The sequence below is a fragment of the Lepus europaeus genome, chromosome 17 (genome assembly GCF_033115175.1).
Source record: "Lepus europaeus isolate LE1 chromosome 17, mLepTim1.pri, whole genome shotgun sequence".
Lineage (NCBI taxonomy): Eukaryota > Metazoa > Chordata > Mammalia > Lagomorpha > Leporidae > Lepus > Lepus europaeus.
The window spans coordinates 66,890,643-66,903,537 of record NC_084843.1 but is presented as its reverse complement, the minus strand read 5'-3'; the positions used below and the strand labels follow the sequence as shown (position 1 = coordinate 66,903,537).

Here is a 12,895-nt window from a genome sequence, read left to right as displayed (position 1 = left end):
AACGGGCTCCCAGGAAGGGGGCTGAGAAGCATCCTGGAGCCAGCGAGAGCCCACCGGGCCAGGGCTGTGAGCCTGGGCGCCTGTCCAGTGGAGCAGGAAGAAAGCAGGCCATGCGTGCCAGGAGCCCCGTGGGCAGCAGGGATGAGCAGGAGAGCTGGGTTAGGGGCAAAGGTCACGTGCCAGTCACCGGGGTTTCACCAGGTGTCTCGGTCTTTTCCCCACCCTCCTCCTTGAGTCTTTCTCAGAGCTCAAACTTGGAGTTCTGTTGAAGTCTGGTTTGCTCTTTTTCAATCATTTTAATGGATGAGTATGTCTTAGAGCCCCTTGCCTAGCCCTGGAGCTCAAGGATTCTCTCCTCTATCTAAAGGGTTTGGAGTGTTTTACATGCCACATTTAATCCAGGGTGTGGTTTGGGTAAGGCGTTGACATGCGGTGGGGGGTTCTGGGTGAGACTGACCTTGGGCCCTGGGTGTGGACCGGGGCCGCCTCTTGGGTTGGAGCCCATCCTGCTGCCGAGTGACTCTCCTGGTCTGTGCTGTGCGGCGCAGTTTCGAGGTTCTTTATCCTGCTATGTTGGTCTTTATAAATGTCTAGCTCCCTGGTCGTCTGAGGTGACCTTGTGTGGAAAAGTGCAGTTAACAGATAAGTTTATTTTGGTGCAAAAGATGGAAATCCTTGCACAGGTTTTTCAGAATAATCATTTTCTACAACCTTTTGGGATACACCTCAGACGTTACTACAGTTAATATAATAAGTCTTAAAATCAGATAGATTCCTCCCCCTTTCTTCTTGTTTTTTAAAATTTATTTATTTACTTGGAAGATAGAGTGTTGGAGAGAGAGAGGGAGAGGGAGAGAGAGAGAGAGAGAAAGAAAGAGATCTTCCACCTGCTGGTTCACTCTCCAGTTGGCCTCAATGATCAGGGCAGGGCCAGGCCAACGCCAGGAGCTAGGAACTCTACCTGGGTAGGGCCCCAGGTACTTGGGCCGTCTTCCATTGCTTTCCCATGTGAGACAGCAGGGAGCTGACACTTGAACCAGCGCTCCACACGGGAAGCCAGCAGCACAGGTGGTAGGTAGCTTAACCTGCTGCTCCCCAGCGCTGGCCCCTCCCACTATATTCTTCGTTGTCAAAATGGTTTGAGCTATTCCGACTCCTTTCTGTATAGGTTTTGAGATAGTCCTGTGTCTGTAAAAATTCCTCCTGGTGTTCTGGTTTGACTGCATTAAACCTCTAGATGAATTGGGGCAGGATTTCTGTCTCTTTTTTAAATCCACTGTGAAACCCCCTGGGATCCCAGAAGCTGTGACCGCTCGTCCAGGCTTGCTGGATGCCCGGCGTCGAGGACGATGGGGAAGGAGGCACATTGAGCTTTTGTGCGGGGCCCACCTTGGTTCAGCTGTGACCTTGTAGGAGGTGCCGCCTGCCCAGGGGCCTCTGTTCACAGGGAGCAGATGGAATCCCAGCTAGAAAAGGAGGCCCGGTTCCGGCAGCTGATGGCCCACAGCTCCCACGACTCTGCCATTGACACCGACTCCATGGAGTGGGAGACGGAAGTTGTGGAGTTCGAGAGGGAGACGGTGAGCCGTTTTCGGTGGCCTTTCTCCTTGTCCCCACCCCCCAGCTTTGAAGACTTAGGATGGGAGGGGGGAGAGGATGATTGTCTCACAAGGCGCCCCCAGGTCTCAGCTGCCAGTTTGGAGGTTTCACTGCTCCTTCCAGGGGTGCACCTGCACCCTGTCCCGGGGAAGAGGCTGGTGCAGTGCCTGGAAGGCTGGGGGAGGAGCAGAGTGCCGGGGGGAGATGCTGAAGGGGCCGGGGGCCAGGGGGTAGCTGCTCACGGGTTTCCACCATGGGAGTGGTGCAAGGGGCTACGAGCTGGGGGTTTCTCGTCCCCGCTTTATGACGTGTGTTGACAGGAGGATGTCGACTTGAAAGCGCTGGGGTTTGACATGGCAGAAGGTGTGAACGAGCCTTGCTTCCCTGGGGACTGTGGCATATTTGTCACTAAAGTGGACAAAGGAAGCATTGCCGATGGCCGCCTAAGGTGAGCGTCGAGGAGGCCCTGGGGGGGCTCTGCAGCCTGTGGCAGCAACGAAGCGAGCGTCTTCCAGCACCGGGGGGCTCAGTTGTCCACCACTCATTTCTCCCTGGAGGGCAGGCGCTCTCCTTGTCTCCTCCGGGTGGGAAGGGGCCCAGGCGATACTTGTGCCTTGCCCACGCGTGCCCTGAAGCAGTGAGGGTAGTGCAGGGACTCGGGCTCCCACAGCGCCGCTGCTCAGTACTGACGTGAGAGGTGCACTTTCATAAACCCATTTTCACGGAGCTTCGCAGGCCTGTGGCTGTTGCCCGCGTTTGACAGGTGGGGGTGCTGAGGTTCAGCGGGGCTGGGGCACACAGCCAGTGAGTGGTGGAGCCGGGGGGTGAGCCCAGGCTGTCCAACCCCAGCATCTGCAAGCTTTAACCACTTGTGCGTGGGCATGTGGCTCTGGAACGGGAGTGGCCAGCGTGGGGAGCACTCTGCCCTCCCCACCCCGTCCCGAGGCCCGTGTGGGGCGCTGACCTGGCCGTGTGCCTCCTCAGGGTCAACGACTGGCTGCTGAGAATCAACGACGTGGATCTCATCAACAAGGACAAGAAGCAGGCCATGAAGGCGCTCCTCAACGGGGAGGGCGCTATCAACATGGTGGTGCGCCGCAGGAAGTCGCTGGGAGGGAAGGTGGTCACGCCGCTGCACATCAGCCTCGGGGGGCAGAAAGGTAGGGGCTGCGCGGCACCGGAGGTGACCGGGGACCCGGGCGATTTTAATGCACCTGGTCCCCTTAAATACAGCCCCATGCACTTCCCTGGAAGGAGGGCATCTGGGTCCTGGGTCTTGGTTGCCTCTGACTCACCGGGTTGGAAGTGTCCTGCGGGGAGAGGGGGGCGCCAACCTCCAAGGAGGGGGTGGGCGGCCAAGCCGGGGGCTGTGTGGTGACCTCCTGTGGTTGCAGACAGCGGCATCAGCCTGGAGAGTGGCGTGTACGCGGCCGCCGTGCTGCCCGGCAGCCCTGCTGCCAGAGAAGGATCCCTCGCCGTGGGCGACAGGATCGTCGCGGTGAGTTCTGCGCGGAGCTGGGGTCCTTAGGGTGTGCTGGGCGGGTGCGCTGGACGGAAGCCGTGCGTGTTTTTCTGCTCACCTGGTTGTTGAACATGGCATCATGCAAACATCTAACATGGATTTCTTTTTATTACCAGTATAGTTCTATGTACTGTAGGAAATCAGGGAGTGTAGAACAAGCCTAGGAAGGAGCTAAGACTCACTCCCTCTGCGAGTGGTTTTTGTGTGTTTCTCTGTGCTTGAGTATATGAGAGTCTGCAGGAAATTCGTGGAAAATGTGTATTGTAAAGCAACTGCATGGATTTCAAATTTTTTTGCACTAAAATATACTTTTCTATTGATTTCCATTTTTTCCCATGAATTTTTTGAAATCTTGTATAAATTGACATTATCTGTGATTTTTTTTTTTTTTAATTTGTTTAAGAGATAGAGAGACATACAGAGGGGAAAAAGAGAGCGCCCATCACTGGTTCACTCCCCGAATGCCCACAGCAGCCAGGGTTAAGGCTGGATCTCATCAACAAGGACAAGAAGCAGGCCATGAAGGCTCTCCTCAACGGGGAGGGCGCTATCAGCATGGTGGTGCCGTGAGCTGGGCACACAGTCCCAATGGCAGGAGCCTAACTGTTGATCTGTCTCCGGTCTGCAGTAGCAGGGGTTGGGAATGGAGGTTAGGCATTCTGCAGGCATCCCAAGTGACATCTGACCCACTAGGTCTAGCATCCACCCTTGTGAGAAGTTTTTTTGTGTGTTTTGTTTTGTTTCGTTTTCTAATTTGAGAGGTAGAGTTATAGACAGTGAGAAGAAGGAGAGAGAGTGAGAGAGGTTCACTCCCCAAATGGCTGCAATGACTGGAGCTGGGCCGATCCAAAGCCAGGAGCCAGGAGCTTCTTCCAAGGTCTCCCATGCAGGTGCAGGGGCCCAAGGACCTGGACCATCTTCTGCTTTCCCAGACGCCTTAGAAGGTAGCTGGATCAGAAGTGGAGCAACCTTGGCTAGAACCGGCGCCTATATGGGATGCCAGCGCCAGAGGCAGAGGATTAACCTACTTTGCCACAGTGCCGGCCCTGAGAAGTTTTTAAATGTGGAAAAATTGTAAGGAAAACAAAATCCATCACTCTAAGAGAATCACTCTGGATGCTTTTTTTAATTCTTGGAAACAATTCGTTCCGGGGAATTCTGTGTCTGCTTCATCTGGCTTCCCCTGTTGGTGGCTTCATGTGTAACTGGAATGCGCGAGCCACAGCTGGCATCGGTACAGCGTGTGTGCGTGGTTCCTGGAGATTGTACCCCCTGCTGTCCCGTGTAACCACAGCCAGAGTCACACTTGCCATCACAACAAAGATCTCTCTGCTGCCACCTTTGACAGCAGCACCTCCCAGCCCCCACCGCTCACCAGCCCTGGCAACCAAGGCTTCCAGCATCTTCTCGATCTTGTCGTCGTAAGCACGTTGTGTAAAGGAACTCCTGTCGTCTGCGACCTTTCACGAGTGGAGCTTTCCACTCGGCATTGTGCCTGTGTACCTGCGCAGGGGGTTGCCAACAGTTTGTTCCATTCAGCGCTGAGTAGTGGTCTGCAGGGTGGACGTATCTCCGGTAACCTCTCCCCAGCGGCACGGCCGGCCCTCTGCACCCACAAGTTCCACATCCCAGGTTCCAGCCCCCCGTGTCCGTACCGAATACGTACAGACGTTTGTTTCTGTACTCTTGTTGTGTGGCGTGTACACCTCCGGCTGTTACACTGTCGTTGCGAGGTGATTGAAAGTGGAAGGGGAACGTCTGAGGCTTACATGCAAACGCTGCACGTTTTCTAGAAGGGGCTGGAGCAGCGGCAGATTGGGACCAGGCCGCCGGGTCTGCTGAGGGGAGTCTGCACTGGGCAAGCATCCCCGGCCCCGTGCGTGAGGGGCGTGGAGTCCCCGACGAGCGGTGTATTCGGCACTCAGCCTCTCTGAGGGCCTCTCACAGCCACAGTCCCAGTCTCGGTCTCCTGGCCACTCTGTGTGGTTCTCTCCCATCTCACCTGCAGAGGCAGGCCAGGAGGCTCTGAGTGCTGGCCCAGTGTCACGGGGTGGGAAGTGGCGAGGCCAAGGGGCTCCGCGGACCCCTGGGCAGGCTCCTTTGCGTCTCATGATGTGGAGGGTTTGTGTTCCAGTTGCCTCGGACTCTCCTTACCTGGACTGCTCAGCCTTGCTCCTGAGTTGGGCGCCTTAGGGAGCCAAGCTGTCTGACGTGGGCTTGTGCTGGGCCAACCCGCTCCCCCCCCCCCCCCCCCCCGCCACCTGCCGGCGGGCCTGACCAGCTCTCTGTTTGGCCCTAGATCAATGGCATTGCACTGGACAACAAGTCTCTGAACGAATGTGAATCTCTGCTGCGTAGCTGCCAGGACTCCTTGACCCTCTCCCTGCTGAAGGTACGGGCCCCGCGCTCGCTCCGCTTCCTCTGTGGGGAGCCCGGACAAAGGCAGACGCCCCACGTACCCCAGCTGCTTCCTGTGTCGCCAGCATCCTGGAAGAGAGGGCCCTGGCTTGCAGAGTGCAGGGTGTGCCCGAGCGCTGGGTCCTGGCTTAGACACACAGTTCTCCAGGCCAAGCTGGGATGCCTGGGTCCACACGAGGCTGAGCAGAGTATTTTCCTAGGTCCTGTAGTGGGTGGCTTGAAGGCGCTGGAGGCGCGTGCGTGGCCTTGTTTGGGGGAAGTACTTGCTAAAGCCAGGGGTGAAATGTGTCAGTTGTAACTTCCCAGTGTTGGGTGCTGTTGACAGATACGGACCATAAGACCTTGGTAAAACACTGCTGGATCCAGATGGGGGGTTATGGGCATTCGTTAGATGTTCTTTTTCTTTTCTTTCATTCTTTTCTTAAGATTTTTTTTTCAAAGACAGAGATACAGAGAGAGAGAGAGAGAGAGATCTTTCATTCGCTGGTTCATTCCCCAAATGGCCACAATGGCTAGGGCTGGACCAAGCTGAAGCCAGGAGCTTCTTCTGGGTCTCCCATGTGGGTGCAGGGGTCCAAGCACTTGGGCTATCTTCTACTGCTTTCCCAGGGGCATCTGCAGTGAGCTGGATCAGAAGAGGATTAGCCAGGACTTGAACCAGTGCCCATATAGCCCATATGTGATGCCAGCACTGCAGGCAGCGGCTTAGCCTTCTACACCACAGTGGCGGCCCTCTTTTCACATTTTCTGTGTAGTTGAAAACATCAGTAATAGAAAGTAGGAAAAAAAAGAGACCCATCTCTTTCATGGATAGCTGTTTTCCAAGTCAGTTGTCTTTGATTTAATAGGATTTTGAGAGAGCGGATTTAGGTGTGCAGAGAAGCTGGGCTGCTACAGAGTTCTCAGGCTCTCCTTGGCCCACCCCGGCACCCCGCACCCCCAGTTTCCCCTGTTAGTGACGCCCTGTGTCTGTGTGGCACACTGGTTACCAGGGAGGAGGCGATATTGCTGCCTGAGTGTTGTCTGGCGTTAACTGGGGTACATAGCTGATTGGTGCGTTCCCTGGGATAGGTGTGGGAGGACTCGTGTCCCCTGTTACCGTATCCTATGGAGGGCGTTGCTGGCCTGAGCATGCTCTGTGCGGGGCTCTCATCTGCCCTCCCTGCTCCAGCAGCCCCAGCAACCACTGGTAATTTCCCAGTGTCCACGTCCCGTCTTTTCCAGGATGTGTGTAGTGGGCATCGTGTCGTACAGAGCCTCTCCAGCCTGGCTTCTCTCGGGGATAGGCATAGAGGGTTCTTCTGTGTCTTTTTTTTTTTTTTTCCCTAAAGATTGATTTATTTATTTGAGTGGCAGAGTTACTAGAGAGAATGAGGGACAGAGAGAGAGAGAGAGAGAGAGAGAGAGAGAGAAATCTTCTGTCTGCTGATTCACTCTGCAAATGGCCGCAATGGCCTGAGCTGGGCCAGTCCAAAGCCAGGAGCCAGGAGCTTCCTCCAGGTCTCCCACGTGGGTCAGGGACAGATGCCCAAGAGGGCTTCAACAAGTTCGTGGAAAAATGGAATTCAAAGATGCTTATTTTGATGCAGAATTTTTGTGGAATCTGCCATTTTTCCATAGTATGCATTTTCATGAACTTTTTGTAGACCTGTTATGTGCATGGATTTCAGAATTATTTTTTGGTACCAGAAGAAGCATGTTTTAAATTCTATGTTTTTGGCCGGTGCCGTGGCTTAACAGGCTAATGCTCTGCCTTGTGGTGCCGGCACACTGGGTTCTAGTCCCGGTCAGGGCACCGGATTCTATCCCGGTTGCCCCTCTTCCAGGCCAGCTCTCTGCTGTGGCCCGGGAGTGCAGTGGAGGATGGCCCAAGTGCTTGGGCCCTGCACCCCATGGGAGACCAGGAGAAGCACCTGGCTCCTGCCTTCGGATCAGCGCGGCCATTGGAGGGTGAACCAACGGCAAAAAGGAAGACCTTTCTCTCTGTCTCTCTCTCACTATCCACTCTGCCTGTCAAAAAAAAAAAAAAAAAAATTCTGTGTTTTTAGGGAGCCCTGGTGCCTGCCTGTGTGTCTCTGCATGCATGCACTGTGTGTCCGCCTGTTTCGGGGGTGTGGCTCGTTGGGGCCGTCTTCATGGCTGTCCCAGGCCGGCGTGCCGTCTCACCTTGTCGCTCTCGCTGCTCTGCGCCCCCTGCCCAGGTGTTCCCGCAGAGCGCCTCGTGGAGCGGCCAGAACATCTTTGAGAACATCAAGGACTCCGATAAGATGCTGAGCTTTCGAGCCCACGGCCCCGAGTTCCAGGCCACTGGCAAACGGCACTTGATGCAACACAATAACTGCACGCAGACGGATGTCTTCTGCGCCGACCGCCTGGAAGACAGGAAGGAGCCCGGCCCCGCCGGGGGCAGCAGCCCCTATCCACACAAGCCGTTCCCCGGGGGACCCTTTCCCGTCTCCCCCCAGGCCTGTCCCAGTGCCTCGGAGCGTAGCCTGAGCTCCTTCCGCTCTGACGCGTCTGGGGAACGGGGCTACGGGCCGGCAGACGGGCGCGGCCGGCGGCCACTGCTGTCCTTCGAGAGCGAGCTGGGCCCCTGCGGGGCGGCAGATGCCCCCCTGGAGCAGTCGGACCCCGAGGGCTCGAACAGTGGCGGGACCTGGCCCAAGGCTGTGCTCAGCTCCACGGCAGGGCCCGAGAAGCTCTCCGTGTACAAGAAGCCAAAGCAACGAAAGTCCATCTTTGACCCCAACACTTTCAAACGTCCCCAGACACCCCCCAAAATAGACTACCTGCTCCCAGGCCCCGGACCTGCTCACTCCCCCCAGCCCTCCAAGAGGGCGGGGCCCCTCACACCCCCCAAGCCGCCCAGGAGGAGCGACTCCATCAAGTTCCAGCACAGACTGGAAACCAGTTCCGAGTCAGAGGCCACCCTGGTGGGCAGCTCCCCGTCCACCAGCCCCCCAAGCGCCCCGGCCCCCGACGGGGGTCCCGGGGAACCCATGCATGCCTCGCCCCCACGCAAGGCCAGGGTCCGCATCGCTTCCAGCTACTACCCCGAAGGGGACGGGGACTCCTCCTGCCTGCCAGCCAAGAAGTCCTGCGACGAGGACCTCACCTCCCAGAAGGTGGACGAGCTGGGGCAGAAGCGCCGCCGGCCGAAGTCTGCGCCCAGCTGTCGGCCCAAGCTTGCTCCCGTGGTGATTCCCGCCCAGTTCCTGGAGGTAACGTTCAGCCCCAGGCCGGCGGCGTCTGGCCAGGGGCAGTCCTGCCGGCGTCACCTGTCTTGCGCTTGGCCGGGCTCCTTTGCTTGGGAGGAGGCCAGGTGGCAGGGGGGTGCCAGCGGGGAGGGGAGAGGAAGTGCCTGGTAGTGGGAGTCGGATGCCAAGGAGGGAACCCTTCTGTGGGTCCGCAGGAGCAGAAGTGCGTGCCGGCCGGTGGGGAACTCTCCCCAGAGCTCCAGGACTGGGCCCCTTACTCTCCAGGACATTCCAGTAGGCACAGCAACCCCCCGCTGTACCCCAACAGGCCGTCTGTGGGTGAGCCGGGGACCAGGGGTGGGCAGGAGGCTTGGTGCGGACTTGGGGCTGCCAGTCCCTGGGGAGAGAGAAGGCAGGCATTCCGGGAACTGCCACGTGGCTGAGCCCCTGAGGCCCGCAGAACCAGCTGCCCTGTCCGGTTCGACAGTCTTGCATCCCTGACTTTGCTTAGCTTGTCGGCGTGCTTTTTCCCCATTGCAGCCTGGGAAGTAGAAAGCATGAGAGAGAGAGAATTACTCCTTTTCTACAGGTGAAGAGAGGCCAGTAGCCAAAGTGCCATGGCAGACTGGTGGTTCAGACTCTGGTCTCCGGGGTCCTTTTCCCAAAACCCTGTGTCCCTGGGTTACAGGGGAGGCTTACCCCGAGTGACTGTCCTCACCCCGCCCATTTCCAGGCACTGTTCCCCGCAGCATGACCCCCAGCACCACGGTGAGCTCCATCCTGCGGAACCCCATCTACACCGTGCGCAGCCACAGGGTCGGCCCCTGCAGCTCCCCTCCTGTGCCCCGAGACGTCGGCCCCCAGGGCTTGCATCCCAGGTATGCGAGGGCTCCCTACCCCCTGCACCCCAGGTGCCCACATCCGCCTGGACAGAGACTCACCAGGGCACAGAGGGGCTGGTCCCTGGGCAGAGGCGCTTCCTCGCCTCTCTGAGGGGCTGGGTGGAGCAGGGAGAGAACTTGCAGGGTGTTCTGAATTCACCAGTGTGGAGCTTCCGAGGAGGTGGGGGGGGGTCAGTTTCGCATTAGTCAGTGCAATGCCCGGCACAGCTACTTACGAACCAGGGGGTTTAGTTGGGCTCTTGATTGTGGCCAGAGGGAGTGGTGCATCTGTGACTGTCCTATAAAGCCACTGTGGTTCCGTCACATGCTCTACATAGCAGCCTGATCCAACGTCACCATTTCTCAAAGGCCCACCTTCAGTCTTCGAAATTGAGGTTTCTGCCTTCTCAGTACTGTGAACGTAAGACTTCAGGAGCCAAGGGCCAAACGGATATCCAAACCAAAGTAGTATTTATTTATTTGTTTATTTATTTATTTTTAAAGACTTTATTTAATGAAAGGCAGAGTTATAGAGAGAGAGAGAGGGAGAGACAGAGAGAGAGAGGTCTTCCATCCACTTGTTCACTCCCCAAAATGGCCACAACAGCTGGAGCTGGGCAATCCAAAGCCAGGAGCCAGGAAATGGGAGCTTCTTCCAGTTCTCCCGTGTGGGTGCAGGGGCCCAAGTACTTGGACCATCTTCCACTGCTTTCCCAGGCCACAGCAGAGAGCTGGACTGGAAGTGGAGCAGCTGGGACTCAAACCGGCACCTGTATGGGATGCCGGCACTGCAGGCAGCAGCTTTACCCGCTACGCCACAGCGCCGGCCCCCCAAAGTAGTATTTAAAGAAAGCTGGTAGTGCTCGCAGCTGACGGCTGAGTGTGTGGGTCCCAGGCTCTGTGCTCACACCTGTGTCAAGGTCGTCTCATCTCTCATCCGCATTGTCAGCCCGTTGAGCTGAGTGTACTATTGTGATCTCCGGTTCAGCAGTGAATGCACTGGTCAGGGTCACTGTTCATTCCTTGTTTTTGTGTTTTGGTTCTCTATACCGTGTGCCACGGGCCACGAACTAAAGAGAAACCTTCCTGTTCACATGGGGCTCTGTGTGCAAGTGTGGGAGTAGGTGGGGAAAACATGAACCAAGAGGGTAATAGCTGCTGGTGCTGAGGGGGCCTCGGACCTAGTGCAGAGGTGGCCAGGCAGGCTGAGACCAGAGGACAGTGCGAGTTAGCTTGAGGGCTTAGGGAGGGTGGCGGCCATGACCAGGAAGGTGAAAAGACCGGAGGAGAGCCTCCAGGAGTAAGGACTCCGGGCTGAGGTCCAGGCACCTGGGGACAGTGTGGGGGCAGCTTGGCCAAGGACCGTGAGTCAGGAGGAGGCAGACACCCTGTAGGACCTGCAGCTGTAGGAAGGAGTTCAGGTTTTATTCTGAGTCCAGAGACAAAGAGACCAACAGAGATCTCATATCTCTCGATTCCCCCCTCAAAAGCCTGCTGAGCCAGGCTGAAGCCGAGAGTCCAGAACTTAATCCGGATCTCCTAAGTCGGTAACAGACACTTGAGCCATCGCTGGCTGCTTTCCGGGGTGCACGGGAGCAGGAAGCTGGGATCAGGAGTGGAGCTAGGACTCGAACCCAGGCATTCTGATACGGAATGCAGGTGTCTAAGTGGTGGCTTTAACTGCTCTGCCAAATGCCCCTCCCTCCCCCAAAACCCCTTACACTGGGGGAAGAGCCATCATCTCATCCCAGCCGGGAAAAGAGCCTGTTGGGGTCTGATCTGGGGCCAGCCTGATGTGGGTGAGACTGGGCTCTGTGCCCATGCAGCCCTTCCCTGCCCACCTCCTAGGACCAGAGTCCCCCATCCCCAGCCCTCCCAGGTTTCCCCGCAGCTACCCCTTCCTGCCTACAAGCCCCATCCTGGCCCCATGGCTGAGATGCTGGGTGCCTCCCCATTGCGTGTCCCTCTGCACAGCAGCCGGGGCGGAGTCTGCTGATGAGACAGGTGGCTCCTGGGCCTCCCTCCTGTCCACTTGGTGGGGTCCCAGCCCTTCCTCTCTCTGGTTTTCAGTGTCCAGCACCAGGGGCGGCTGAGCCTGGACCTGAGCCACAGGGCCTGCGGCGACTACTCGGAGATGCGAGCCTCCCATGGGTCCAACTCGCTGCCCTCCAGTGCCCGCCTTGGTAACTCAGACCCTGTGCTGGGGGCAGGGGGAGGGCCCCTGCTGCCTGCATGCACTCCTCTCTGCCCTGGGCAGGCACCGGCACCTCCTTGGGCCACCGCCTATGTGCCACACCCAGGGCCCTCGCCTCTCACCGCCTGCAGCTCTTCCTGTGACTGGGTGTCTCACTCCCTGTCCCGGAGCTGGGGTGGCCTTTCCAGGGTGTTTCGCATGGCTGTTCACTTAGGGAAGACTCTCGGTGCTGGGGAGAGGAGGCCAGCAGCCGCTGTGCCTGGGTAGGAGTTGGGAGTGCAGTCTGTGCCGGCATGGCTTGTTCAGAGACCGCGGCCGAGGGTCTGCTGCTCCAAGCTGTGCCCCACCCAGGACCCTTGGGGTTGCAGTGGCCGTGTGGGAGTAAGGGTGGGAGGGTGGTGGAAATGACAAGGCCTAAGGTTTCGTCTCATGCAACAACAGGGTCTTCCAGCAACCTGCAGTTCAAGACAGAGCGCATCAAAATCCCGTGCACCCCAAGATACCCGCGCTCTGTCGTGGGCTCCGACAGAGGTGAGCACCGCCCCCGCGCTGCCCACCCCCCACCCCGGGAGGTCTCCTGCCCGGCCACTGTCTGTGCAGCCCCGCCCTGGGCCTGGGGATGTGGGGGCAGAAGGCAGCGCGGAGCCAGGTCCTGGCTGCTGCAGGGCTCAGGGGTCAGACCTGGGCCGTGACCCCGCCCCTCCCCCCGCAGGCTCGCTGTCGCATTCTGAGTGCAGCACTCCTCCGCAGTCCCCGCTGAGCGTGGACGCCCTGTCCTCCTGCAGCCAGTCCCAGGCCTCAGCCTCCACGTTGCCCAGAATCGCCGTCAACCCGGCGTCCCTTGGTGACCGCAGGAAGGACAGGTGAGCGCGGCTGGGCGTCTCCGGACAGGGCGTCGGTCCCTCCTTCCTGGGCCTTCGGCTCAGCGTCTTTGTGTGCTGGGCCGTGGAAGCCTTGTGGGGTCCCCAGCAGCGTCAGCTTCTTCAGAGAGTGGGAATGGTCCGCTGTGGTCACGTGGTTAGGGACTGGCCCAGCCCTGTGAGGGTCAGGCCTCGCCCCCTGCTGTTGCCCCTGTGGATGGAAC

General features: G+C 58.1%; 1 protein-coding gene across 1 annotated transcript in view; it reads left to right on the top strand.

Annotated features, from left to right (window-relative positions):
- Window positions 1-12,895, top strand: part of DLG5 (discs large MAGUK scaffold protein 5) — a 104,622-nt gene that overhangs the window by 75,289 nt on the left and 16,438 nt on the right. Inside the window, exons 10-20 of the mRNA XM_062214093.1 lie at window positions 1,448-1,580; window positions 1,920-2,047; window positions 2,584-2,759; window positions 2,994-3,097; window positions 5,421-5,513; window positions 7,741-8,760; window positions 8,952-9,075; window positions 9,470-9,614; window positions 11,688-11,800; window positions 12,253-12,342; window positions 12,524-12,674. Of these exons, the coding sequence (XP_062070077.1) occupies window positions 1,448-1,580; window positions 1,920-2,047; window positions 2,584-2,759; window positions 2,994-3,097; window positions 5,421-5,513; window positions 7,741-8,760; window positions 8,952-9,075; window positions 9,470-9,614; window positions 11,688-11,800; window positions 12,253-12,342; window positions 12,524-12,674 (2,277 nt within the window). The remainder of the gene's footprint in view (window positions 1-1,447; window positions 1,581-1,919; window positions 2,048-2,583; window positions 2,760-2,993; window positions 3,098-5,420; window positions 5,514-7,740; window positions 8,761-8,951; window positions 9,076-9,469; window positions 9,615-11,687; window positions 11,801-12,252; window positions 12,343-12,523; window positions 12,675-12,895) is intronic.